This window comes from Suillus fuscotomentosus (genome assembly GCF_016647785.1).
Source record: "Suillus fuscotomentosus strain FC203 chromosome Unknown F5891scaffold_1, whole genome shotgun sequence".
Classification (NCBI taxonomy): Eukaryota; Fungi; Basidiomycota; class Agaricomycetes; order Boletales; family Suillaceae; genus Suillus; species Suillus fuscotomentosus.
Genome location: NW_024539513.1, coordinates 2475155 through 2500036, shown reverse-complemented (window position 1 = coordinate 2500036; position 24882 = coordinate 2475155). Strand labels below are relative to the sequence as shown.

At 46.7% G+C, this 24882-nt stretch overlaps 7 protein-coding genes across 7 annotated transcripts; 2 read left to right on the top strand and 5 right to left on the bottom strand.

The window, feature by feature from the left end:
• Window positions 1-380: 380 nt before the first annotated feature.
• F5891DRAFT_995325 (uncharacterized protein) lies at window positions 381-2636 on the bottom strand. Its single transcript, XM_041378326.1, has 16 exons — window positions 2334-2636; window positions 2116-2277; window positions 1989-2061; window positions 1885-1934; window positions 1793-1836; window positions 1716-1735; window positions 1612-1664; window positions 1477-1559; window positions 1335-1424; window positions 1144-1286; window positions 1064-1088; window positions 983-1012; window positions 919-931; window positions 816-866; window positions 705-767; window positions 381-652 (listed from the first exon to the last, which is right to left on the bottom strand). Exons 2-16 carry the CDS (start codon window positions 2199-2201, stop codon window positions 619-621), a joined length of 858 nt encoding a protein of 285 aa, XP_041234434.1. The 5' UTR covers window positions 2202-2277; window positions 2334-2636; the 3' UTR covers window positions 381-618.
• An 88-nt stretch (window positions 2637-2724) lies between these two features.
• On the top strand, window positions 2725-3588 carry F5891DRAFT_995315 (uncharacterized protein). Its single transcript, XM_041378325.1, has one exon. The coding sequence runs from the start codon at window positions 2883-2885 to the stop codon at window positions 3111-3113; it is 231 nt and encodes a 76-aa protein (XP_041234433.1). The 5' UTR covers window positions 2725-2882; the 3' UTR covers window positions 3114-3588.
• A 2191-nt stretch (window positions 3589-5779) lies between these two features.
• Window positions 5780-8106, bottom strand: F5891DRAFT_1180424 (CHAT domain-containing protein; the record flags this gene model as incomplete). The annotated part of the gene is made up of 4 exons (XM_041365930.1): window positions 5780-6318; window positions 6357-6705; window positions 6780-7306; window positions 8046-8106. The coding sequence occupies 4 exons, from the start codon at window positions 8104-8106 to the stop codon at window positions 5780-5782; spliced, it is 1476 nt and encodes a 491-aa protein (XP_041234432.1).
• Window positions 8107-10055: 1949 nt separating this feature from the next.
• On the bottom strand, window positions 10056-10532 carry F5891DRAFT_1206469 (uncharacterized protein; the record flags this gene model as incomplete). Its single annotated transcript, XM_041369037.1, has 1 exon — window positions 10056-10532. A coding segment is annotated over one exon (477 nt), but the record flags the coding sequence as incomplete, so codon positions are not given.
• Window positions 10533-14173: 3641 nt separating this feature from the next.
• Window positions 14174-14940, bottom strand: F5891DRAFT_30031 (uncharacterized protein). Its single transcript, XM_041371257.1, has 4 exons — window positions 14774-14940; window positions 14659-14721; window positions 14285-14607; window positions 14174-14178 (listed from the first exon to the last, which is right to left on the bottom strand). Exons 1-3 carry the CDS (start codon window positions 14882-14884, stop codon window positions 14395-14397), a joined length of 387 nt encoding a protein of 128 aa, XP_041234430.1. The 5' UTR covers window positions 14885-14940; the 3' UTR covers window positions 14174-14178; window positions 14285-14394.
• A 3702-nt stretch (window positions 14941-18642) lies between these two features.
• On the top strand, window positions 18643-22205 carry F5891DRAFT_995295 (uncharacterized protein). The gene is made up of 10 exons (XM_041378324.1): window positions 18643-19146; window positions 19204-19519; window positions 19574-20024; window positions 20073-20160; window positions 20214-20483; window positions 20535-20705; window positions 20752-21048; window positions 21102-21704; window positions 21753-21934; window positions 21994-22205. Exons 1-10 carry the CDS (start codon window positions 19042-19044, stop codon window positions 22025-22027), a joined length of 2517 nt encoding a protein of 838 aa, XP_041234429.1. The 5' UTR covers window positions 18643-19041; the 3' UTR covers window positions 22028-22205.
• A 907-nt stretch (window positions 22206-23112) lies between these two features.
• F5891DRAFT_934352 (uncharacterized protein) lies at window positions 23113-23409 on the bottom strand (the record flags this gene model as incomplete). Its single annotated transcript, XM_041374016.1, has 1 exon — window positions 23113-23409. A coding segment is annotated over one exon (297 nt), but the record flags the coding sequence as incomplete, so codon positions are not given.
• Between the last annotated feature and the right edge of the window lie 1473 nt (window positions 23410-24882).

Sequence of the window (24882 nt, the reverse complement as noted above, 5' to 3'; positions counted from 1 at the left end):
GTTGATGATCCGAAGCTACGCACATTCTAGTCTATGTGCTGACTGAAAGCAAGACGATCATTGATGATGCGAAGCTACGCACATTCCAGTCTACGTTCTGATTGAGATAAAAGCGCATATCGATGATCCGAAGCTATGCGCATTCAGGTCTACGTGCTGACTGAGTCGTGGAAAGGCCGTGGAGACCGAATAGGCGCCCTTAGACCCCTATTAGCCCCGTGCCCGGCATCACGAATTATGCAGCGGAGAGATGACATACCATATAAACGAGAGCCATGCGGTACCCCAGATGCCAGCTGATTGCTATACCCACACCTCGTATCTTGTTGACGGAGGATATGCTCACAGATGTCAGTAATTCGTGAGAAGGCCGCCGCATCTCCAAACAAGTAAAAAATTCATTCGCGAGTTCGCTATCTTGACAATGTCGCTAAGGAAGAAAGGGAATGGGAGTCTAGCGCATGAGAAAGAGGCAAAGTCCATACTACTACTGATGCCTGCTTTTCTATCCCCAAACCCGTGGCCGGCTAGGTGAAGGCGGCCGTACTATGCTGTTGTCAATGAACCGCTTCCCAAAGTTTGCCATCAGGAACTGATGGATCGATCCCGTCCCAAACATCATACGAGGTTTGGGGCATTCATAGAGGATCCACTGTGTGCCATGTCCATCATCCAATAAAGGTAAAATCATAACAAGAACTCACGTGGGCAGTGTCACCACGGTGGTAAGTGGTGCATCTCGACTACTTATGTCTTCTGCGCAGGAGCTGGAAATGTTGAGAGTATGGTTGAAAAATCCATCTTGTCACTCGTACCTTGACTTTAGGTCTAGGAAGGCAACAACTATTCGACCCGATGCGACAGTGCTACAAAGTAATTGAATAAACGGCGAGCGTGATAACATATGCAGATCCAGACCTGATAGCAGATGCTGGTATGACAATGATTAGATAGTGATTGGAAATTTTCTGCAACAACTTACCCGGCATCGCAAATATAACGTTCATGGCAGCTAGCGTGCTATAAATTTCAAAATGATATCAAATAGCAGGAGGTCACTTACTATTCAGATTCAACGAAGCTACAGCCTTTGCAGGAGACATGGAATCAGATGGATCTTGGATTCTGTTCATTTCCACGTACGGCTGGTATGATATTTGCTACGCAGGTGATCAGGACATATGTTATCCCCTGTTTGCATAATAGTTTCCACAATGCATTAGACGATGGCATATTTCGAAGGCCGATGATAGTCAAGACAAGCGCCAGTATATCATAAGCCATCGCTGTGCAAGGCGTCAGTGATGGAATAGAACACTGTCTCTGGGACATACTGTAGACAAATATAGTGGTCATATCAGTATGGTCAATGACCATGAAGCCACAACTGCCATTCACTTTCATGACGGAGAAGGCAACCATTACTGTGATGGCGGTGTTAAGGATCAAATTATAGTATCGCTTCAGACAACTCACCCCGTAACAGGATGATCCAGTGGCCAACCGTGGCTAAGACCAGAAATATACGGATACATCTGAATGCTCTCCAAATTACGAATCTGTGCATGTTGAGGTAGGGCTTCGAGAATCGGAATTGCTACTGAAGCTCACGGTCGTAACATTAAGTTCAAGGAAGAACAACCAATGGATGCATTTCCTGCAAACTGTCACACCAATTGAGACGATGAATCAGCGGTACATCATAGCACACTCACAGAAAAGGCCAAAAAAGCGCCTGTCATGAAGAACCTGAGCACGCGTCTAGTAGATTAAAATTTAATGAAAGATTCACTGTGGCAATCCACACTAGAAGGGGTCGGGCTGCTGAGCCAGCAACTGATGTTCATGAGAGTCTGCTGCGACAGTCGATGGATAGATACGCACATCAAAGTCATGGATGACAGAAGAAGAATACGACCGGTGATGTATGGTAGCTGATGAGATTGGCATTTCTGTGACAATGGACATGTATACAAACTGCTGCTTACTAGAGGCCATCTAGGTGGTATGCGTTTGCAAATCAAAGCAAGTTCAACTTGCCATGATCCTGCGTACTCCCACCTACAAGTTGGCCATGAGCAGGAGCTCTTGAATATGAGAAGTAGCGATACGCACATGTACATACCAAGACATAAAAAATTAGTGTGCTCTACAATACTGCTGCATTTTGAGATGACACTGGGATCCGACCAGTTGACCATTCGCCTGCTGTGTCTGTAGCTGTAAATTGCCGCTAGCCACTTGTCGGTCACTGTCTTCGAGAGGCGAGAAGGGGAGCTGGTTCCAGAAGAGATGAAGGGAGGATAAGTAAAAAGGAAAGGGTCACTACTGACATAACCCTGTCTAATTTCTATGGGGCAACTGGCAGTGTGGAGAACGGTGACTTCCGGTAAATATCCCCAGTCAGAAGCGAATCCCGGTGTTGCGCGTAGACGATCTAGAAGAGAAAACTGCCAGACAAGATGAGCTGGTGTGAGCAGAAGATGTAATTGGCGGTTCTGAATTGAATCGTGTTTAAACGGTTTTCATGAAGAGTCGGACGACGGGTGCTTATGATTAGTACACATGAGAATTATACGCCAGGCTCTGGTGAGAACAGAGTTTATGGAGACGAAATGAAACCCAGTGGCTTAGTGGCAGTTGCTGACACTGTGTGAACTAAATGTCTCAGGGGCGATGGGAAATTACTGTGAGACTTCCGGTGGCCGCCAAACCTTTCCTCATCTACGGTATGTCCATCTATTCTCGCCTTATTCTGTTTTTACAACCGGTTCGGTTCCCGCTAACTAACCCTTGCAGGGCCTCACTAGCACTTGGGCCTGGGACTCGTACCTAAACCTTCCCTTCCAGTTTTATGTAAAATACATCACCAGTGCTCCTATATGCTCGGCTTCCAAAAGTTGCTTTGCTATGTAACCTTGTGGCAGGCTGGCGCCGTACCTAGCGCTTCCTTTTCACCCTGCTGCGCTTGCCCCGCGCCACCTGCCCGCCAAATTCCGGATCCAACACCCAGTCGTTCGTTTGTATTCCAATATGATAATACCATCCGGTTATATTCCCCGCCATTCACACTATTCGCCGTGTTTTTGTACCTTCTCCCAATTCACCACTGATGTAGCGCCGTAAGTCATTCAACTTTGTCCGCGCTCACTCTCCGCTGCAGACTAGATTAAATTGACTGCCAGATTCAAGGCCAGTAGTCTCACTCATGCTGCCCGACAGCTCACTTCCCTCCTTTTCCAATAGGTTCTTATATTTGTTCAGTTGATTCTGGATTGGCTTTGTCTCGCTGCTAAATTGTTACAGTCTCGTGCTTACCTGGCTTTTTCATATTATCCGTTCATCTGGTGTCTCAGTGCTTCCTTTGTTCTGCTCAGCTGTGCGTCGTAATCTGGTAGCCCACGTATCACTACTTCCCTATTTGTCCTTCCTGTAGTATCCGGGACCAAATTTTCCTATGGTACCACCCCATCGTTATTTGAATAAGCATCTTACTGCATCCCGTGAGTACATTCCAGCCTTCATTTGGCTCTGATTCGCTCATGCGACATTCGGGCCTTTACTAATTTGCATAGATCCGACTCTTCTCTGTATATATCATACACACAAGCGGTGTATTCAGGTCACTTCCTGGCTGCTCAACTTGATTCATATAATGCTGAACAGAGGTTCGGGAAAATTTTAGACTCGACGAGTGCACCCTGAAAATTAAACGATAAAAGATGTTTGTTTGAGTGATTGACCTCTGAGTTTTTATAGGAGATTCATTGTGAACATGACCATTTTATTTTATTGTTACGGTGATATTCTTTTGACAATAAACGTATATATCTTGCAGTCCTCGGAATCCTTCGAGTCAATGCCCAAGATCCTATTACTACACTGTACCCCTGGCGATATGCACGGCCGTCAGAGCCCGAGTCAGGGTCGGGCTCATCAGTAAGTCCGGCAAAGTTCAGCTGAGTTTAAATTGACAAAGCACAACTTTGCACCGCAATACGCATATTATTGGCCTCCCGCCGCTGCCTGCCAACACACCCGCCTGCTCGTCGTCGTCAGTAGTGTGGCTGATCCCGGGGCGACTAGGATCCCGCTGCCTACGTGGTATGTTAGCCATATGATGTTGAAACTCTGATTGGAAAAACTAAGTGCCCCAGAGTCTGCTCCAGACTTTGGCCCTAAAGTGTTCAATTTCTAGATGCTTCTCGTCAGGGTCGGGATATACGGGTCGCAAGGTATAGCCCTGCCAAAGGGTGATCAGAACATACATTTTTCCTAGAATGCACACCGTCAGGTACCAGTGGTTGCCAAAGACGATAGCGCCCTCTGGTATACAAATGTCTTTCTGCTCAACCAGTGAATCGATTTTAGGAATCACGTCAAAGTACAAACAAGCAAGTCCAAGACCGTCGATATCAGGTTACTTAGCTCCTGCAGTAAATGCGGTCCTCGATAATATCAATAAGTACTGCAGCAGTCACACACCTTACTCTCCAATCAATAGATGATTATGACCAGCCATAGCTCGACTCTATCGCATTTTTCGTTCTCGACCGGTCATCGATCCGAATGGAAGCATCTAGCCCCTTCAGCTCAGTACTACTGTATGGGCACCCTTACCCGCGTCATGCTGGATTGCGCAAGCCCACTAGTTCAGTCATTGCTCTTTATCTAGAGTGAGCTTGACGAAAATGAGTCTGTTGTTTGGGACTGTCTCTTTGTACAATGCACCTCATCCTTTCGACCTTTCCTTCAAGTGGCATCGCAGGGAGCATCATGTCGTTCATATCAATAATCTATCTTCGTTCGCCATCTGGATTACCAATAAAGTCAGAACACTCTAGGTGAACTTCCCTCAGCATTTCGGAGGTTTTGGAGCTCGTGGCGTCTGCCTCCGAACTATATTGACGCAGACAAGTCACTCATACAAACGAGCGAACGAATACCCTTCTCAACTTCTCACTCAAGTGAGTTCCTCAGGCTCCACACCAATCGAGTCCTTGCTTTACGCTCTTGAAGGATAGGCGTATCGTCGAAGATCGACGCACTCGACGATAGGTCTTATTAATATTGTCCGGCACCAGTAATTCTTACATTCCGTCAAGGATCAATCACGACTTTGTTCCTTGCTCGTTTATGGCACCCACGTTATTTGACGATTCCACAATGTCCACGCTTTTGTTATCCTCTTCGTTTTGTCCTCCGATTAATCAGAAGTCGATCAACTTGGTCTTGTGGCCGAATTCTTACTTGAAAAACGCACACCGGACTTGGGAAAAGATGTTTGATCTCACCGCCGATGCATTCAACCACCCGTAAGTTCTAATAACAATGGAAGGAAGGCTGCCATTTTGAAGGTTACTCAAACATTGTCGCCGTCCTCAAGAACTTCTCGAGGCTCCATTTGTCATCCAACCATAACATATTCTTTTGTATATGATTATAGTATATCTGGCTTGTATTTTTGCAGAGCGTTCTTGACGATTCTGATACCACAGATGATCCGACATGGTACTACGTAATGGTGTCTATAACATGGGAGCAGCAAGGGTAGTTCGCAGGCAACACTACTCACTCAATCATATGCTACGACCGCACTTAATAACTTAGGACTGTGACGATGCAGACGTAAATCAGATTCATGTAGCGGTACACTGTGGAACTAGTACAGTACAGAACAATAAAGTATCATGCGGAAATATCATACATATATAAGCAACAGGAAAGCAACGGAATGGAAATACAGCAAATGGAATAACATAGCGAACCGGATCTCTAACTACACACCGATGTGAACAAATACAATCTGCTGTTCCAATGGAATACCACTGCGCCGCAATTTCTTCAAAGCCTTGTGCAATGGCATTGCAGCGCGCGTGCAGTCCAATCTCCCTGATATGTCGATCAGATTCTCGTAAAACCCAGACGCAGCCTCCTGTGCAACCTCATCGTCGACGGACCACATGGAACCAATCACACTGCGGAATCCGGAGAATTGCATTGCAGCAGCGAGATGGATCGACTCATCAGGACTCTTCTCATCGCCCACGGTAGTGTGGCAAGCCGATAAGAATGCGAACTGCGGGTCCTGCCAGTTGGATCGGATGATGTCCTTGATCATCAACAGCCCATCACGCATTGCGAAGGAAGATTCAAATGGTTGTCGTCGATTAGGCATTCCGTGGCAGGCCATGTGAAGCCACTGGTTACGGTTCAACGCATCAAATGCACCCTCGACCGTTGCATCGCTGTCCTCGAGCCGCGTGAAGGACGACACGACGGGCGCGAGACGCTTGGTGAGAACGGCTATCTCGGGAGCTACGCATTCAAGTGGCCTCCATCCGGGTTTCCTTGACCAATGGCAACAAAATGTTGCGGAGAGGCATCTCGAGAAACCTGCCGTCTTGCACGAACAAGTGTCGCCAAAGTGGGGGTGTACGAGGAGATGTATATGTGAGACAAACTATCTCTCTTCTTCTCATAAGCTCCTGCTGCATGTAGAGGGAGCAGCGCGAACTCAGCAGTGGGACACCACCAGATGCGCGAATTAGGGCGAACATTTGACACCCTAAGGGCTTGTACTACGGGGCCAACGACCTTATGCCAAATTTTACGAAGGATGCTGACAAGCTGGAGTTTAGTATCAAAAGAACCAAATTCTTTTGTAAGGGACTGAAACTCGGAGGACAAATCAACAACTTCGGTCTGCGTGATATCAGTTGGAACGTGGACAGGATCTTGATCGCTCAGGACAATCAAGGCGTCGCAGCGGTACTGACTAGCATTGACAATGATGACAGGACCGCCTTCTGCAGGTCCGAGAAAAGGGGAGGCAGGAGAAATCGAGAAAAGTCGGGAAGCATGCGGATCCGTGAAACCACGTCATCCCATTGCATGGTCAGTTGCCGAATTTGTGAAGACCGGTCTTCAGTAGACTGATCAAACGCATTACGAATGCGAAAACTCGACCGTTTGAACTCTTCTGCCAAGGCCGCGCCCGTGTCACCTGAAACAGAAAGTTCATCCAGCGGTGTGCTGAAGCGTGCCAACTGGGTCCAGAAAACTGCACGACCTTGCTCCACCAGCTCCACCACAGTCGTCAGTGCATGTTGACGAACGCTGCATGAAAAAGCATCTGTGGCAAGGGAAGAAACAGCCTCCTTGATGACGTCGAAATGATGGAAAGAAGGCGACAAGAGAGCTACTTGCTGATCCAGGAATCTCAATGCAGTCTTATAGGCAAGCAATGCAGATGCGTGATTGAGGGTGTCAGCGAAGGCCGCCCATGATTTAGCAACAAGAAGATCTGTGCGAGATGCTGCATGTAGGCGGCGGGGGCGGGGCGGGCCGGCGGCGGCGGCGGCGCATCAGAGAACCTGTGAGAAGAAGATATCGTCATATATCGTTATATATCGTAATATATAGGAAAGGTTTTCGTCACATTGTAATATAAAGTGATATAAAGCAATATATGACCATGTAAAAGCACCATAATCAGCATAATCCCCAGCAAGAACCTGCAAGAACTCACCAGTTTACTGATGCACCCTAATAGGTGGGAGACTTGAGAATAGTGATGTCTCAGCTCCAAGCTGCATTTTTCAGAAAATGAGCATAACATGCTGAATAAAATTCCTAAATTCATGAAAATATTCATGGAAATAGATTGAGCCAAAAGCCGGGAGGCATCTAAGGGGAATTCGTACTATAATGCATCATTGTCTTGCTATGAAGCAGCTCAGAAAATGACTCAAAATCCAAGCCATTTGCTGAGTTGCTTCATAGCAAGACAATGATGCATTATAGTATGAATTCCCCTTAGATGCCTCCCGGCGTTTGGCTCAATCTATGTCTATAAATATTTTCATGAATTTAGGAATTTTATTCAGCATGTTATGCTCATTTTCTGAAAAATGCAGCTTGGAGCTGAGAACTTGAGAATATAAGTGAAAGACTTCATGAAGGTCAGACTGGACGCCTTGCTGATGGAATCTATCTCAAAGGCTGAATGCAAGATCATTCAGATGTAGATCAATTTGAATGACCGGGGGGACGGAGGAGTAATGCATCCCGATGGAGCTCGATAGCCTCATCAAGGTCAGCCATGATCCCACGCTGCTCAAATCTGTCTCCAAGGCTGACAGCAAGATTGCTCAGAGATGAGGATCAATCTGAATGACTGAGGGGATGGAGGAGTAATGCATCCTGATGCAGCCCGATAGCCTCATCAAGGTCAGACATGATCCCACGCTGCTCAAATCTGTCGTGAAGGCTGACAGCAAGATCGTTCAGATACTATCATTCCCTGTAATATGTCCACAGTTCCTAATATGCAAAATGTTATAACAATTCAACATCATGCTCAACTGGCTTCGAAAAAATTCAGGCATATGCAGAATACATAGAAATGATGTTCTGCGCAAGTAGAATAAAATATTCTTAGATGTTGCAGTTCCAAGAGACGAAATTGTGCCAATTTACAACCTTTGTCCAACACAAATCACCCAGATTCCGAAGATCCTGCACAGGTACTCATAAAATTTTGCCCGGGACATGAAGGACACCTTCTTGAGATGTCATAAAACCAATTCGATAATAGTTACTCTCCTGCACTGAGGTGCTACAGTGGTATAATCAACAACAAGTCTGAAAATGTGACACCAGACAGGGGAGGTGCACAAATAATTCAATCTCCTCCTCGGCACATGCAGCATCTACCTTCTGCTCGAGTCTCCACATTGTATTGTATCATTCTCTCCAATGGCACCACACCGCAGGAAGGCAACACATTCAAAAGCTGAAGAAGATGCCACTCGCGAAGCCAATATTACAGCTGCTATCGAGGCTGTCAGAGAGAATCGGGCTAAAAACCTCTTGGCAGCAGCTGGCCAGTTTAATGTACCATACCAGTGACCCTTCGGCGGCGTGCACAGAACCTCACAAAACCTCATTTGAAGGCCCACAAACATCAACAACTACTTAGCCATGACAGGTCACCCTCTATCAAAGCGCAACCTTCGTGCAAAGGTAACCTCAGCCTCAGCCTCCACATAATTGGCACCCTTATTTTGCACCAGCGCCGAGTCACGGCAGTACAGATTTTTGAGTTGGCAGCACAGTGCGGACTGAGGATGTGTATGCAGGAGGGCACCAATACATTCATAGTAATTATTACCGTCAGTATTAGATACTCTGAGTCAATAGTATTTACCGTTTTTGAGCCTTTCCGAGTCACAACGCATGCAGAGTTTGAAGACTTCAGAGAGTGAAAGTTGAGCGTGCCGCTACTATGGCAAGGCTGTGACAAGCCGTGACCAGAATTGTGCAGATTGGAGGGTAACCCTGAATTTTCTCGGGCTTGCTCCGACACTGCACTACATTATTCTAAAAATCAGTAAAAATAAGGTCCATTTAGAAGAGATATAGATCTATGACAGGTAAAATTTTCAAAAGAAAAAGTGATGTGGTCGAGGAGCTAGAAAAGAATTTATGAAAATGTTACATATTACAGGGAATGATAGTATGTGGATCGATTTGAATCAAAGACAGAGGAGTATTGCATCCCGCTGCAGCTTGATGGCCTCATCAAGGTCAAACATGATCCCAACATTGCACTAATCTGTCTCCAAGGCTGACAGCAAGATTGTTCAGAGACATGGATCGATCTGAATGACCGGGGGGTGTTACAATCACTCTACTTCCTTTACTTCTTGCGTATCTGCCATTATGCCCTACATTTTCCTTAGCGACTTAACTTTCCTTTCTTGGTCTTACTCCCGTATTTGGCTCTTGTACTATTATCTCACCGTAGCCCTGGTCCGTGCGCATATAGTTTCCTATTTAAGCACGTGTACTTTACTTAGGAACGTCACTTCAATCTTACTAGGTTTTGTCCAGAACTTCCTTCGCTTAAGACCACCAATCTTAAGTCGTCTGAACCGATCTCTTAGTTAAAGCACTCCTTTAACTAAGTCTAAGAACCTCTTCTTATTTGAAGGGCTTTACGAATCTCAGCAACACGAACGCTCTATCGAGCCCTTGCTGTTAGAACTATCCTAGTTCGTAACAGGGGGACAGAGGAGTAATGCATCCCGATACAGCTTGATGGCCTCATCAAAGTCAGCCGTGATCCCACACTGCTGGAATCTGTCTCCAAGGCTGACAGCAAGATTGCTCAGAGACATGAATTGATCTGAATGACCAGGGGGACAGAGGAGTAATGCATCCCGATACAGCTCGATAGCCTCATCAAGGTCAGACATGATCCCACACTGTATGAATCTGTCTCGAAGGCTGTTTGCAAGATTGTTCAGAGATGATGATTGATCTGAATGACCAGGGGGATGGAGGAGTAATGCGGCCCGATACAGCTCGATGGCCTCATCAAGGTCAGACATAATGTCATGCTGCCCAAATCTGTCTAGAAGGCTGTTTGCAAGTTTGTTGAGAAAAAGGGACCGAAGCAGATGGCTTGCAGGACAAAGCCGCAACCTAGCTCGATACACTAAGTTAGTGATGCAAGATGACCACCGCCCCATCTCACTGTCAAATGTCTCGCGTTGAGTGCAAAATGGAGTGAGATCAGAGTCAATACATACTTTGCACCACATGATGGCAGAAAGATACATCAATATGGTTAATGATCCATAAATTGTGATACATACTTTACTATAGTTATCCTGGCTTCTAAAAGCAGAAATTCACTCCTATTTGGCTCGTCAGGACTTCCCACAATATTGCCACACCGCATTTTTAGCCCCACAGCGTGGGAATTACCCCACAACGCCCAAAACATCGACCATTTTTGGAATCTCCACAATATCAATTATTCCCTCACTGCAGCTTCACCACTACACCACAACAGGTCCCCCTTCATATATAAGTAGTAGTTTGGAATATATATGTATAATATAATATAATATAATAGACCGCTTTTTTTGCTCATTTATATACCTGCTCCTCCTCCAGAGACCATTTAACATATAATAGGATACAGAATACTTTCGCATTTTTGCCCCTATGATAGGGAAGTGTCCCAGGTTATTCAGAACATGTTTAGAAGTATACATGAAGAGATTCTCATCTTTATTTTACCTCCTGGAGCCTTCTGCATCAATAGATATAGCATATATATGAGAAAATACAAAATATGTTCTCATTTTAGTATTTCCAGGTGGATAGACTTCAAAAAATGATCCCCAGCATCTATTTAACAGTAGGAACAATGCATCAGGAGCCCAGGACCACAGGACAAGACCTTGTTGTGTTGTATATCTCCCCTCTCCTGGTGGTTCACCCCCTGTGAAAGGTTTTCCTGCAGTACTGGACCTCAAGCATGGTAGGGGGTCTATTTCTATTCATATTTGGAGTATATATATCATATAGCTAGCTCATTACATCAACAGGATACTTCTACAGGAACAAAAACATAGAAAATCACATTTTTGATGTTTTTGATGTTTTTCAGCATCTTACCCTTGCATCTTACCCTTGCACATATGATCCAACCTGCTCATATACAATTAGTGTAGCATATATACTTGCTTTTTATGACCAAGATCAGCTACATAAGATCAGCTACATATAGGGCGGAAGTTTGGGATCTGATGTAAAGGGGACATTTTTACTGATTAGAGGCCCATATGTTCAACTTATCAATTTTTAATGATCAGACACCTGGAGCACATTTTAAATATATTCAATATCATAGACCCTAATTTACAGAAAGATCCACCCAGAACTGAGAGTTGTGGAAGTGAAGTAGATAAGAAACTGAGTGTGGGAAAGTTCAAATGCTCAAAACATCGAAAATGGTCAGTTAAGCAGTGGTAGGACTTTAATACTGGGTCAACTCATATCTACACTACATTCTTTCCACCTATCCTCTACTCTCAGGGCAGTATGTAGCATAGGTTCCTTAGGTAGTCTACTATGTATCCTACATATTTTTAACAAAATCTTCGACCTGTATTATATATAAATATGTTTTTGTGTGAAAAGATGTGTATTGTCACTTTTCACACATATATCATTTTGCTTCTCATTCACTCAATACTTCATGGATCTTTCTGAAACTTCAAGGTTATCTTCAAATATATATATGAGAGGTACTACAGGCCTCTGATCACTAAATATACCCTTAATTATCATGGAGGTCTCTTATCAGTAAAAATGTCCCCTTTACATCAGATCCCAAACTTCCGCCCTATATGTAGCTGATCTTATGTAGCTGATCTTGGTCATAAAAAGCAAGTATATATGCTACACTAATTGTATATGAGCAGGTTGGATCATATGTGCAAGGGTAAGATGCAAGGGTAAGATGCTGAAAAACATCAAAAACATCAAAAATGTGATTTTCTATGTTTTTGTTCCTGTAGAAGTATCCTGTTGATGTAATGAGCTAGCTATATGATATATATACTCCAAATATGAATAGAAATAGACCCCCTACCATGCTTGAGGTCCAGTACTGCAGGAAAACCTTTCACAGGGGGTGAACCACCAGGAGAGGGGAGATATACAACACAACAAGGTCTTGTCCTGTGGTCCTGGGCTCCTGATGCATTGTTCCTACTGTTAAATAGATGCTGGGGATCATTTTTTGAAGTCTATCCACCTGGAAATACTAAAATGAGAACATATTTTGTATTTTCTCATATATATGCTATATCTATTGATGCAGAAGGCTCCAGGAGGTAAAATAAAGATGAGAATCTCTTCATGTATACTTCTAAACATGTTCTGAATAACCTGGGACACTTCCCTATCATAGGGGCAAAAATGCGAAAGTATTCTGTATCCTATTATATGTTAAATGGTCTCTGGAGGAGGAGCAGGTATATAAATGAGCAAAAAAAGCGGTCTATTATATTATATTATATTATACATATATATTCCAAACTACTACTTATATATGAAGGGGGACCTGTTGTGGTGTAGTGGTGAAGCTGCAGTGAGGGAATAATTGATATTGTGGAGATTCCAAAAATGGTCGATGTTTTGGGCGTTGTGGGGTAATTCCCACGCTGTGGGGCTAAAAATGCGGTCACATATTGGATAATCCGTTTGAGCAGTGATTTGTAAGCTGGCAAGTGCCCAAAGCTTCTATAAATGATTCTCCTCAAGGATACATCCTGTTGGACAATTGGATAGTTATAGGTAAGTATGTATTGGTATTTATGGACTGTTGTCCATTCAAGATGTATTAATATAGTGCTATGGGCTGTACTTTGAGAGTTGAAACTGCAGTAGTACTGGTACACAGAAGACCTGCCAGTCGAGGGGAATGATACAGTGAGTGCTCAGCCAGCCCAGGAATTTAATGGACAGTGGACTAGAAGGCCATGGTGAGGTTCAGACTTGCTAGGATATCACACCCTATAGAGTACATGTGCGCACCTGCACAGCCTGTGCACTGGTATTGGATTCATGTCCGAGATATGCCTCCCACTGGAATAACATGAGAAAATGATGAGTTCATTGCAATTGACCTTCAATTACATACTTCTGTGACTTCTGGAATATTGCAGGCGTGTTTACCATTGGTCTTCTGCAAGCCCTTGCCAGTGAGCTGAGAGCTCAGGAAAAGGCCGCCACGGCCATTCATTGAAAATATGTGAGGCGAATGTGAAGACTTTGTTGATTACATAACGTCGTCTATAGGAACACGACACGCCTATTTCAGAAGAAGAAGAATCAAGTATCATTTACGCCATAGGGCACTTGTGCCAAAATACCAGCCCTCAGCACGAAAATATTACCATATCCCAAACTCATATATACATACATCACTACATGCCCATCTACAACCCCTCTCCATACGTGGCCATAATGATGCCTTCCGTGGCTGGAGGCGCGCGCCGCGCAGCGAGTCGTTTGGGGTGGGCAATCACGCTATCCACAAAGCACGGTCGGTCAATAAGGTTTCTGGGCCCTGCGTGGTCTTGGATAACCACAAGAGGAGCGCCAGGTCATGAAGGGAACTTGAGGTCTTCCCGGATTTTACCATCGCTGTCGAGCCATCTCTCAGGATCAAACTTGTCAGGGTTGGGATAGCGTGCGAGATAGCCCTGTCAAAGCATGATCAGCGCACAGATTTCGCCTACATGGACTGCACATCAGTCGGTACCCATTGTTGCCAAAGACGATAGCGCCTCCTGATATGCAAATGACTTTCTACTTAACCGTCAAATCAATTCAGGAATCATGCCGACCCATTGGAAACGTACGTACAGGATGTCGGTCAAGGCACGGTGAGGGAATACAAGGAATCGTCACAGGCCTCCAGCGAAGACACCAGTACGAACTTGAACGCCTCAATCTGCGGAAGGGAACCGTAGTCGTCCAACGTGGGAGCTATGATAACCGGGCTGAGTTTCATGAGCTCACATGCTAACCTACACCTGTCACGACCAATGATGGTGTCCAGTTCCTCTTGCACTTTCTCCTGCACCTTGGGATAGCATGCAGCAGATGACGACAACCATAATTACTGGCGCTAAAGAGCGAACCGGCGAGATAGGCCATTTCTTCGTCCGAAAGCTTGTGCGAAGACTGATTCTCGAGAAGGTACCGAGAAAATGAGGGTCCAGCTTCACCAGTCGCCTATGAAGAACTGGTCAGGTGGGTACTTAAAAGAGATATTCGAAAACCGACCCATTCTTTCGAAAGACGATTGAGCTGATCATGGAAGCTGACTCTCTTCCCTTTTCTATTTCTCTAACTCGATTATATATCTTGGGAGGTATCTGATTTTCGGGAAGCATTTTACCAATAACGCACCAGGTCGCATGAGATTCTGGAAGCGCTTGAACATTTTGTGGATGATGACGATTTCGGGAGCAAATATGGTGGGCCTGGACTTGCCATACATGACATGCATGACACGCAAGATGACTGAGAGCCAGTTCGTCTACCAGATGTTGACGAACATTTGGCAAAACAACCTGCGCAGATTGTCGGCTTGGGCCGACGGAGATTCGGAACTTGAATATGCTATCTAGCCGCATCGTAGGTACAATGTATGCCCTTGACAATGGATGCTCTACCAGCCGTCCCTGCTCCCATGGATCTTCGATTGGATGTCCCGCTATTCATGCCCCATCGTCCTGAAGTCCAGCAACGTCTCATACGATCCACGATCCTTTTGATCAGCATCTTGATTAGCGCTACCACTAGTATATTACATTCAATCTATCCAAAAGATCCTGAGCCATACCACACGTCTGCTCTATCGGGAGAAGAGTGGGTCATAGAACTATTAACTGGTCACCCTGCGCGAATACGATGCGAGCTTGGCATGCATGCGCATGTCTTCGGGGAGCTCATATCGGAGATGCGTACCCTTGGGCACACGGACTCCAAGTTCGTCTCGCTAGAGGAACAGCTAGCAATTTTCCTCTACACGGTAGTCACGGGCTTGCCCATCAGACACACTGGTGAAAGATTTCAACGCTCCAACGAGACTATATCTCGGTGAGGGTGATATTTTTAATTGTGTGCTATATCTCATTGTACATAGTTATTTTCGTAGGATGCTCAATATATTTTCGTCCCCCCCCTTCTATTCAAAATACGTTCACTTGCCGGATGCATCTATCCCACACAAAATTTGCCAGAACCCCAAGTTCTGGCCGTTTTTCAAGGATACTGTTGGGGCTATTGACGGAAGCCATATTCACGCATCGCCTCGTGCGTTTGAACGCGGGCCTTATCGTAATTGCAAGGGGTTTGTATCTCAAAACTGTCTTTTTGCTTGTGACTTCGAGATGAACTTTACATACGCACTTACTGGCTGGGAAGGGTCGGCCACGGATGCCCGCATCTATGAGGATGCCCGTGCTCATGACCTTCACTTACCTGCAGGAAAATATTTTCTTGCAGATGCTGGCTTTCCTCTACGGCCAGAGTTACTCGTACCATATCGTGGTGTCCGCTACCACCTTGCGGAATGGGGCCGCGCGAGCGTAAGGTGAGTTTACAAACATTTATTTTTTCAGCCACCAGAGTGTACTAATTTTTGCCTACAGACCAGCTAACAAAAAGGAACTATTCAACTTGCGTCATGCGTCAGTGCGCAATGTCATCGAACGAATCTTTGGCGTCTTGAAAAGGCGCTTCCGCATTCTCCTTCTATCGCCGTCGTATTCAATGGTGGTTCAGGCACAGATCCCCGCTGCTTTGTGCAGCATACACAACTTTATCCGTTTCCATGACCCTACCGAGGGCGCCATCCCTGTTGATGCAGACAACGACGCTGGTGATTTGCACACCGGAAACTGGGAGCAACCGGCAGTAGCAGATGACCATCAACTCGCTGATGCAGATGTTCACACATCTCGCGATCGCATCGCAGAACAGATGTGGTTAGATTATCAGCGGGTTTTGCGAGAAAGAAGTGTTCTCGAAGGTGATTCAGACAGTGATCTATCAGACCAGGCTTTATCAGAGGACGAGGATGGGCTGGGGCGGTTCTAGTCTTAGAATAGGTGACATTGAGCACATGTAACTGGCACTTGCACGAAAACGATTACATTGATATGAGAGCAGGAGTGGTATGAGAACAGTACATGATATAGTAACTACATGTTAGTATGAGTATGAGGCAAGTTACAACACAACACGAGTGGTACATGATACCTATACCTCCGCCATGAGCAAAGTGATATATAATGAACGTGTCTCAAAGTCCCCGTCGAGCGAAATGTAAGCGGCAAGAGAATTCTCATTTCCCTGACGGCTGAAGATCTGCATCAACTTTGCTCTCTCCATGACCGACAGATGTCCATCTTGGATACGCATAATCTCCAAGGCGCGGGTCATGCTGTTCGTGCTGGAGTTCAAGGTAAGCGACGGCGCAGAAGGTGTAGATGGGGAAGCCGTCAATGACTTCTCCAGAACGTCAGTCAAGCGGTTGATTGCACCCTGCATACCCACGACAGCGACTGCAGGGGTGATCTTTGCTGCCCTGGCGGCACTGCTCATGAGTTCCTGAGCAGTCTGCTTGGTCACACGGGCCTTCTTTATGGCTGGCTGTGCAGACGACACCAGAGTCGCAGAAAGCGGGAGGGATGCCGGCGGTGGCGGGAGGGATGACGGCGGTGGCGGGAGGGATGACAGCGGGAGGGATGACAGCAGGGGGCTGTCATCATAGAAAGTAGTTGGTGGAGCACCCGTGGAGGTGTAAGATGTCACTTCAGCGGAATCGAGTAGAAGAGTGTCGGTGCGCAGGCGCTTGTTGCCAGAGGACTGAGAGGTTGTAGTAACACCGGTAAGAGGAGGTACACGGACTACTTGCAGGGTGATTTGCGGGGTGGTGCTGATGTTCCCCATAGGATCCATGCTGGCAGCTGTCGGAATAATAGGCCCTTCGGCCTCAAGATCTTCGTCCTCAAGTTCTTCGGCCTCGGGTGCATTGGCTGATGAGGTGGGGGGTGGACCCGCGGAGGTAGGGTGGAAGGCATAACTTCCACGAGCACTGCTGTTCGTCCCCAAGATCTCCAGCATCTTGTCGTAGAATACCCAGCCCTTGTTCCGGAAGGGACGCATTGACGAATGAGACTAATATCATCAGTCTGTATACAAGACACATACGAGCATGATAGCGTACCTGTGGCTCAACATAGGCCTTCCACACAACTCCCGCGTCTGTACCTTCGATCGATGCTCCTGTGTCCTTGTCCCAGTGACAACCTGATTGGTTGCGGTATGTCTCAATGCCACTGAATGATTTTTTGAGCTAAAAACAAACATCAGTTCATGATAGATTAAGATCAAGATAACATATTACCGAGGTCCACTTAGTCTTGACCTTCTTCCCAGTCTTCAGTGCCCCCACTGATTCGAGTGTTTCATCGGCATTCAGGAGAACTGCCACTTTGTTGTAAGTTTCCTGTGGAAAGTTTCCTCCGTCGCCACCCTGTGCACGATTAAGGACGAGGTAGTCAAGTAGTGCGTGAATCTCGAGGTCATTCCAATGGGCCTTGTCGGCAAACTGAACTGGTTGGGCCATGAGAACACTGGTATAATGGGCACAGATGGCAGTAATAGTGACCACCCAAGCACAGATCTGTGTACGACGTTGATTGTCAAAGGAATACGAATTCATGATGATGTACAGGTGCAAGGTGAAGCAAGGTTCAAATTTCGGACTCCGACTCTCGGGACGGCCCAAGCCGACAATCTGCGCAGGTTGTTTTGCCAAATGTTCGTCAACATCTGGTAGACGAACTGGCTCTGAAGCGACATAGCTTGTATAAGTGGTCATAAAGTCAATCATAAAGCAAAACACTGATTCGCGGCCACTTGGTGTTCTTTTTCACCATAAATAGGCTGTTGTATCAAATTTAGGTCAACTCAAGTCGTGATTTATTGTTGTCCAGTGGTGACTGTCAGTAAAGACCCAACATGATGAGATCGGGCGCCAGCGGATGAGCATCTGAGAATTCCTTCGTAGCTAGAAGATTTCCCGAGCTGAGCAATTCTAGAATTCACTTGAGCACAAATCGATCGAAGCTCCATGAGTCGATGTGTACAATTTTAATCAAAATATGATGTCATGTTTTCCAAGCGCAAACAAACACACCTAATTATGTAAACGCACCAAACAATCCTAGCAAATGCTCCCTTCGACTATTTATCTTTTTTTCTCCCAATCTCGAACTAGCGCTATTTCTTTCGAAAAACTTTGAAACGCGGCGATAAAATTGACAACCTATCCTCGGTTGTCCTCGGCATACAACATCATCCACGGACCACTAGTCATGACCTCTTGTCGATTTTCACTAGGATTTACTGCAGACCAGCGGGGAAGGTTGTATATACATTCAATGAGATATCAATTTCGTCGACCGCTTTGGTGATCGAAGATCAGCGCATTGCGGAGTTCTTACAAAGGTATGTCAGAGAGTCCAAAATGGGCAATTCTGTTGGGCGGAAGTGACATCATCAGCTGTGGAACTTGAATGACGTCGTGTTGTGGTCACATAAAACCAGTTGGGAATACAAACGAGAAATCCAAAAAATCCTCTTTACCTTACCATGTCTCTCCCGCCAGCAACCCAAGATATTTCAGAACACCCCAAGGCAGGCTCTGTTGCCGCACCAACGGACAAAGCTGCCAAGGAGGCTGATGTCTCCAGAAAGGTGTGCTTTTTATTTACATAATCGTAACAATCTTCGCTCAATATTCTCGTGGACCAGATCAACCTTTATGGCGTGATTGAAGCATTTCGTCAAGGTCGTATGCCAGACAATCATCAAATAGACGAGACACTGCAGTATTTGCTCAGATCATCACCAGTGGATGAGACCAAGCTGTCTCAAGACGGGCGAAAACTTGTCCAAGATTCCCGTGAAATTATTGAAACTGCGCGTATCATAGTCAACGAGAAAAATACCGACGAACTTTTCCAGAATTTTATCTGGAATACTCGCGATGTTTCTCTTGACAGTGTAAAGACGGACCCCGGCGCAGTCGCACCTGATCAACCTAAAATTGATGAAGACCGCCAGACTGGTGCGTGTGCGTCCATGATCTGTTTGAAAAGTACTCAATGCGATGCACTGCTAGCCGTTCGCCATCTGCGCACTATTCTTTCCCTTATCCTCACCAATTCCGAAGTTCGCAAGTTACTTTCTGATTTCTCGGTCATCGGAAGAGACATACTTGCCAAAGGAGCTTCGAAAGTTGCGGAGAGCTTGCGTCCCGGCGAGGAAGAGCTTGCCCGTGTCGACGAGGCTGCTCCTCAAGATGAGTTCGTTACCAAAGGTGAACGCAAAGTTGGCCCTGGTGAAACACCAGTTCTGGAGGCGAAAGTTCCCGTAACGGATACGGTCGTTGCGCATGACCCCCGCGCCGATGATGTCACAGTAACCACAGGGGACAGCTCGCAGAAATCTGGGAAGCAGATCGTTGGCGAGGGCCGTGCTACTGTTGATCATGCGAAGGACAACGCGAAAGACAAAGCATCTCAGGCTCAGGATACAGCTCAAAAGAAAGTAAACCAGGCTCGTCAGCAAGGGTGTGTAGTTCTTCCTGATCCAGGTCATGTGCTCATTCACCTCTCAAGCAGCGTGGAAGGCGCTGGACCTGACACTTCATCTTCAGAAACTGAGGGGAAAAAACGGGGGTTTAAGGAACGCATTCGCGGTTATGCAGTATGTTGATATTTTCTTCATCTGAGTCGCCATTTCTAATCATTCTGCCGTAGGGTGGCATGTCTGATCGCTTCCCCCAGCAGCACCGAGACCGAGCCTCCGAGCACTACGAGCGAGGACGCAAGTTCCTAGCTGAGGAGTACTTCCCCGTGGAGCGCCGTGATCAATTCATTTATCGTGGCAAGAAGGTTATAATTGAGTGCCAAAAGCATGACGATTACCAGGACGCCATCCGATGGCTCCTCGACGAAGTCGAGCGCTATGTTTCCCATGCGCAAACTACTGCTGGTCATGGCAAAGAACGCGGCAGTGTCATCACGCAGGTGTGTTTTGTACCGGTGTAAATGTTTTGACTCCACCTAATCCTCGCGAAGGATAGAGATCTCAATGCTGCCGTGTCTGAGCTTCGTACCCTGCTCGAGCGCTTCGCGAACAGTCGCAGCATGGATGGTATTTTTGACGCTTCCAATGCTCTCATCGACGACGCTCGTCGCGACGACGAGTTTAGGAACTGGTTCCATCGTTTGAACACGTACATTCGCAAGGTAAGTATCATTATAGACATGGTATAACATACTCACGGCAGTGTAGGTTTTACTTGAGGCGGGCTTCGTGCTGGAAGATAATTGCAACCGCGAGGGTCACGAGATTCTCGAGTCAGGTCGTCACTTTTGGGACCACAAGTACAAAGAGCACTTCGACAACCTCTTTGATACCATTGGAAAATGGTTCTCGGCGATGGGAGAAGATCCTTTGAACAAACGCTTCGGCGAAGACTGGGCTCGATTGACGCATGACTTACTATTCGATAGTGAAGGTAGCTTGAAGTTTAAGGCCGATCTCTGGAGCGATATCAGAAACCTCATTTTGCCTACGATGATGAAAGAGGTATGTCACTGTTCAGCTGTTGGGGTAAGAGGCTAATAAGACTGGTACTCGAGGTTGGATATGTACCCATTCCGCGTGTCGAATACACCGACGATGCGCTTGATCTTGTCGTTGAAAACCTCACCCTTCAAGGACGCAACATGTTCCCCAACGTTATATCTATGGAGGCATTTAACTTTTTGAAGTTCAGCCCGCATGACGCCATTCAAGATGAGCGGCATCACGAGTTCACAATCACACTTGCACAGATCCAGGCGGACATGCGAGACGTTGCCGTCTATTACAACAAGAAAACCGGATTCCCCAAAGTGAAGGACTCTGGCTTAGCAGACATTATCCTCGGTGGACAAGGCATGACAGTGACTATCCATCTCGTTTCTGCCGACAGAGATCGCAGCTCCGTCTTCAAAGTCAAGAACGTGCACGTCAAAGTGGATTCGCTGAAGTTTAGCATCCGCGATTCCAAGTATAATTTCTTGTATACGACTTTCAAACCTATCATGACGACTGTAGTGAAGAGTCACGTCCAGAAGGCGGTTGCACAGGCAATCAGGACTGGTCTGGAATATCTTGACGGACAGATTGTCACTGTGAGGGCTCGCATGGAGGAGACGAAGACGAATGAGGAATTGAGTCGCCGTCAGGTTCTAGAAGATGTAGGTCTTGACCGATTTCGCGAGTTATCCCGCTAACCATGGCGTTAGCTATTCAAGCACAAGAAGGACGAATCTGGATTGATCAAGACATCGGAGAGCAAGTCTCATTTCAAGGTTGTCCATAATAAGCGCGCTTCGATGATTCAAGAAGGACATCCATCCGGGTGGGTCAATCGAACTACCGAACGCGAGGAGAAGGCGAAGGAGGGCAAGGAATGGAGGAGCAAAGCGTGGGTTCACCTTTCGATCACCAAGCCATCGCGGCATGCACTGATTCTCGCTTGCACAGCTTCTCGATTGTGCCTGATCCTACCGCCTCTTGAATATGTACCGCTTCTCGGATTTTGGAGTGTGAGGTGTCGATATATTTATGTGTTACCTGCCGGAGTCCAAACATGATCGCTCTATGGTAACCGGTTTCTGTAATTATGCGGCCTATACCTGTATCATCTATGTAATGGTGTGGTTAATGCATTTCTTGTGTCGTCTGGACCTGTTGAACAGTCTCGTTCCCCACTTAGTAGGTTGAGGTGTTGTGCCAACCTCGGCGATGGCTTAGATGTTCCACGAGCCGAGTGTGTTCGTTTCGAAGTGATATCTACCATACGTAAGGACGGAACGTTTGATCCTGCGGAAGCAATTTGTGTGACTCTCCCGTCTGTGCTCCACCTGAGCTCCAGCTGGACCGCCCCGTTCATACTCACGATGAAACGTTTTATCCCACGGCAAGTGCGTCCACCTCATATACATGTTGCACCTGAGCTCCACCGTGGAGTCAGTGGAAACACTAGCTCCTTGATCATGTTCTCCGAATCGCTCAAGCGTTATAATTCATTCATAACAATGACGATGCAAAGCTCCAAGCTCCATAACGAGATATGATAGTGACTAGCCACTTCCAACTTTCTTCCCATAAAATCCAGCCGTATGTAAGATGGACCGAGCATCATGGTAAGGTACGATAGCCACGTCCAGCGTGCAATAAAGATAAACCAATAACCATATAGAAAGTTACACTGAGCAAGGACGAAAAGAGCGAATATTCGAAAGGAATGTCGGTGATAGAGTCAAGCGAGTGTGGTTAATCGTAGAGAGAATAAGTTTCCGAAGGAATGTTGGTAATAGAATGAAAAGAGTGTCGTTAGCCGTAGAGAAAGTAGTCTAAAGGAATGTGGGTGATAGATATGGAATGAGTGTCATCAGCCGTAGAGAGAAGTTGTCAAGAATTAGATTCAACACTAGAGCACGGAAATGAGGAGTAACATTAGTAGCAGCGACAGATGCGGGGTAAGGGGGACATACATATTCAGACGCTGACCTAGGTCGCGTTCTTGGCAGGTACGATATATCCAGAAACTGACCTGATCATCTCTTGGAGACGGAACTCGTACTTTCCATGCTCAGCATGGGCCCTGCTAGCAAGCAATGGTTTGCACCCCTTCTGATGCCGAGTCAAAGAATCGGTCCTCGACGACAGCTTCTTGCAATAGGGGCATCGATAGGACGCAGAGAAGTGGATCCCTTCGATGTGACGGCTCAGAAACTTCATCGTCTCTGTGTCCGGGCAACCCTTGAATCGGCAGGAGCTCGGAGTGGTTCTCGTCGGTTCAACCCCATGCCAGAACCACAGGTGGTCGTCGATGCGGATCTTGTCCACCTCTATGAACAGACCACACGGTTGGTCGATCCAAGCGCATGAGCGTACGCAGGTCAACTGTGGCGAGTGGTAGTCAGAGGCGTTTCCGGATTCTTCGGGATAGGTATCGTCCAGTTCCATAACCCCAAATCTCCTCGTTCGCAGGGGATTTCCGTTGGGATCGTGGGTCCTGCGGCTACGGATGTCGACAGGCTTTGGGTCGTGAACAGGCATAGTCGTGATCGTGGCACTAGCATCCGCTAACGTATACAGACCAAACTTGCCCGGTCCGTAGTCGTCGGTGGTGTTCGGGCGTCTGCGCTTGTGCATCGATTGTGTAATGGACAAACTCAAACCATCCGAGGTGAGGAAGGTTTTACGCTTACGAGGACTGGTAGATGCTGTCTCGCCGAGAGCAAAGGAAGTTGGCGCCACGTTTGAGCCACCACTGGATTCCGTCTGCAATGGAGCATATTGACCTTGGGGGAATGTCGCAATGGGGTAATTCGCGTTGGACGGGCCCGCAATGATGGATGGTTGCTGGTAAGGGTAGGAGGGAGCAGGATGATATCTATAATGGGCCAATGCATGGCCTTGCGGCGGTGCTGGAACAATCGCAGAGGGTTGCGGGTAATACGCACCAGGGGGTCCATAGGCATTATATCCAGGATTGTATCCATGCTGGGACCATACGGTGCCTTGCGGTGCGGCAGAGGGCTGCGTATGTGTGTTTGGAGGCCTGTTCATGAAGTATCCAGGGTTGTATTCATGCTGGGACCATGGATGACCTTGCGGGGGTGCTTGAGGGACGGCAGAGATCTGCGGAGGATAGTGGAACCCCTGATCGATGTGGGGAAACTGGGGGAGACCAGCCACCGGGGCGGTGAAATGCTTCAATGTCGGAACCAACTCGGACATCTGAGGATTTCGAACATCATGTGAATCGGCCCCAGTCCTGGAGAAACATATGAGCTATGACGAGGACTCAGTTGCGAGTACACATACCCTTGTTGCGTCGCTGGTAATTCATCATAGTATGTCCTGTCGTTGGACGTGAGTTCCTTGGTCCTGATTGGCTAATTAGGTTGGCTTACCCGTCAACGTGAGCATCAGCTGGGCCTGCCAGCACGTCTTCGTTAATTACACTACGCATTAATTCATCGCTCTCTTTCAACAATCTGTACGACCGTGAGTTTGAATAAATGATTTAGGCAGAACCACATACTCATCCAACTGAGCGCACACTTCGAGGGACATCTCACCGCTGTGGTGAGCTGCGACCAACTTGCCCAATTCTTCGAAGGACAACGAATCGATGTCAGGATCGCCGGGGAACGGTACATGGTCGTTTAACATAGGCATAGACTCGCTAAGAACATGATGAGATGAAGCGCGTCCTCGAACTCGAGATAGAACACTAACCTATCGAATGGCGTGTGGTGGCGCGAGGAACTAGATGCGTAAGGTAGTGTTAGCATATCAAGCTACCCACCTGACGTGCGAGTAGACTTACATAGACATATAGATGAATTGGACAAGTGA

Bases quoted from the DNA above. Each gene is read 5' to 3' on its own strand.
- F5891DRAFT_995315 (XM_041378325.1), top strand. From the start codon at position 2,883: ATGCTCGGCTTCCAAAAGTTGCTTTGCTATGTAACCTTGTGGCAGGCT.
- F5891DRAFT_995295 (XM_041378324.1), top strand. From the start codon at position 19,042: ATGTCTCTCCCGCCAGCAACCCAAGATATTTCAGAACACCCCAAGGCA. The intron at 21,705-21,752 runs GTAGGTCTTGAC...CCATGGCGTTAG, and splicing joins GCCGTCAGGTTCTAGAAGAT to CTATTCAAGCACAAGAAGGA. The intron at 21,935-21,993 runs GTGGGTTCACCT...TCGCTTGCACAG, and splicing joins AAGGAATGGAGGAGCAAAGC to CTTCTCGATTGTGCCTGATC.
- F5891DRAFT_995325 (XM_041378326.1), bottom strand. From the start codon at position 2,201: ATGGTCAACTGGTCGGATCCCAGTGTCATCTCAAAATGCAGCAGTATT. The intron at 1,089-1,143 runs GTACGTGGAAAT...TCTCCTGCAAAG, and splicing joins TAGCAAATATCATACCAGCC to GCTGTAGCTTCGTTGAATCT. The intron at 768-815 runs GTACGAGTGACA...CAACATTTCCAG, and splicing joins TTCCTAGACCTAAAGTCAAG to CTCCTGCGCAGAAGACATAA.
- F5891DRAFT_30031 (XM_041371257.1), bottom strand. From the start codon at position 14,884: ATGCATGTCATGTATGGCAAGTCCAGGCCCACCATATTTGCTCCCGAA. The intron at 14,722-14,773 runs GTAAAATGCTTC...TAATCGAGTTAG, and splicing joins TGCGACCTGGTGCGTTATTG to AGAAATAGAAAAGGGAAGAG. The intron at 14,608-14,658 runs GTCGGTTTTCGA...AGTTCTTCATAG, and splicing joins ATCGTCTTTCGAAAGAATGG to GCGACTGGTGAAGCTGGACC.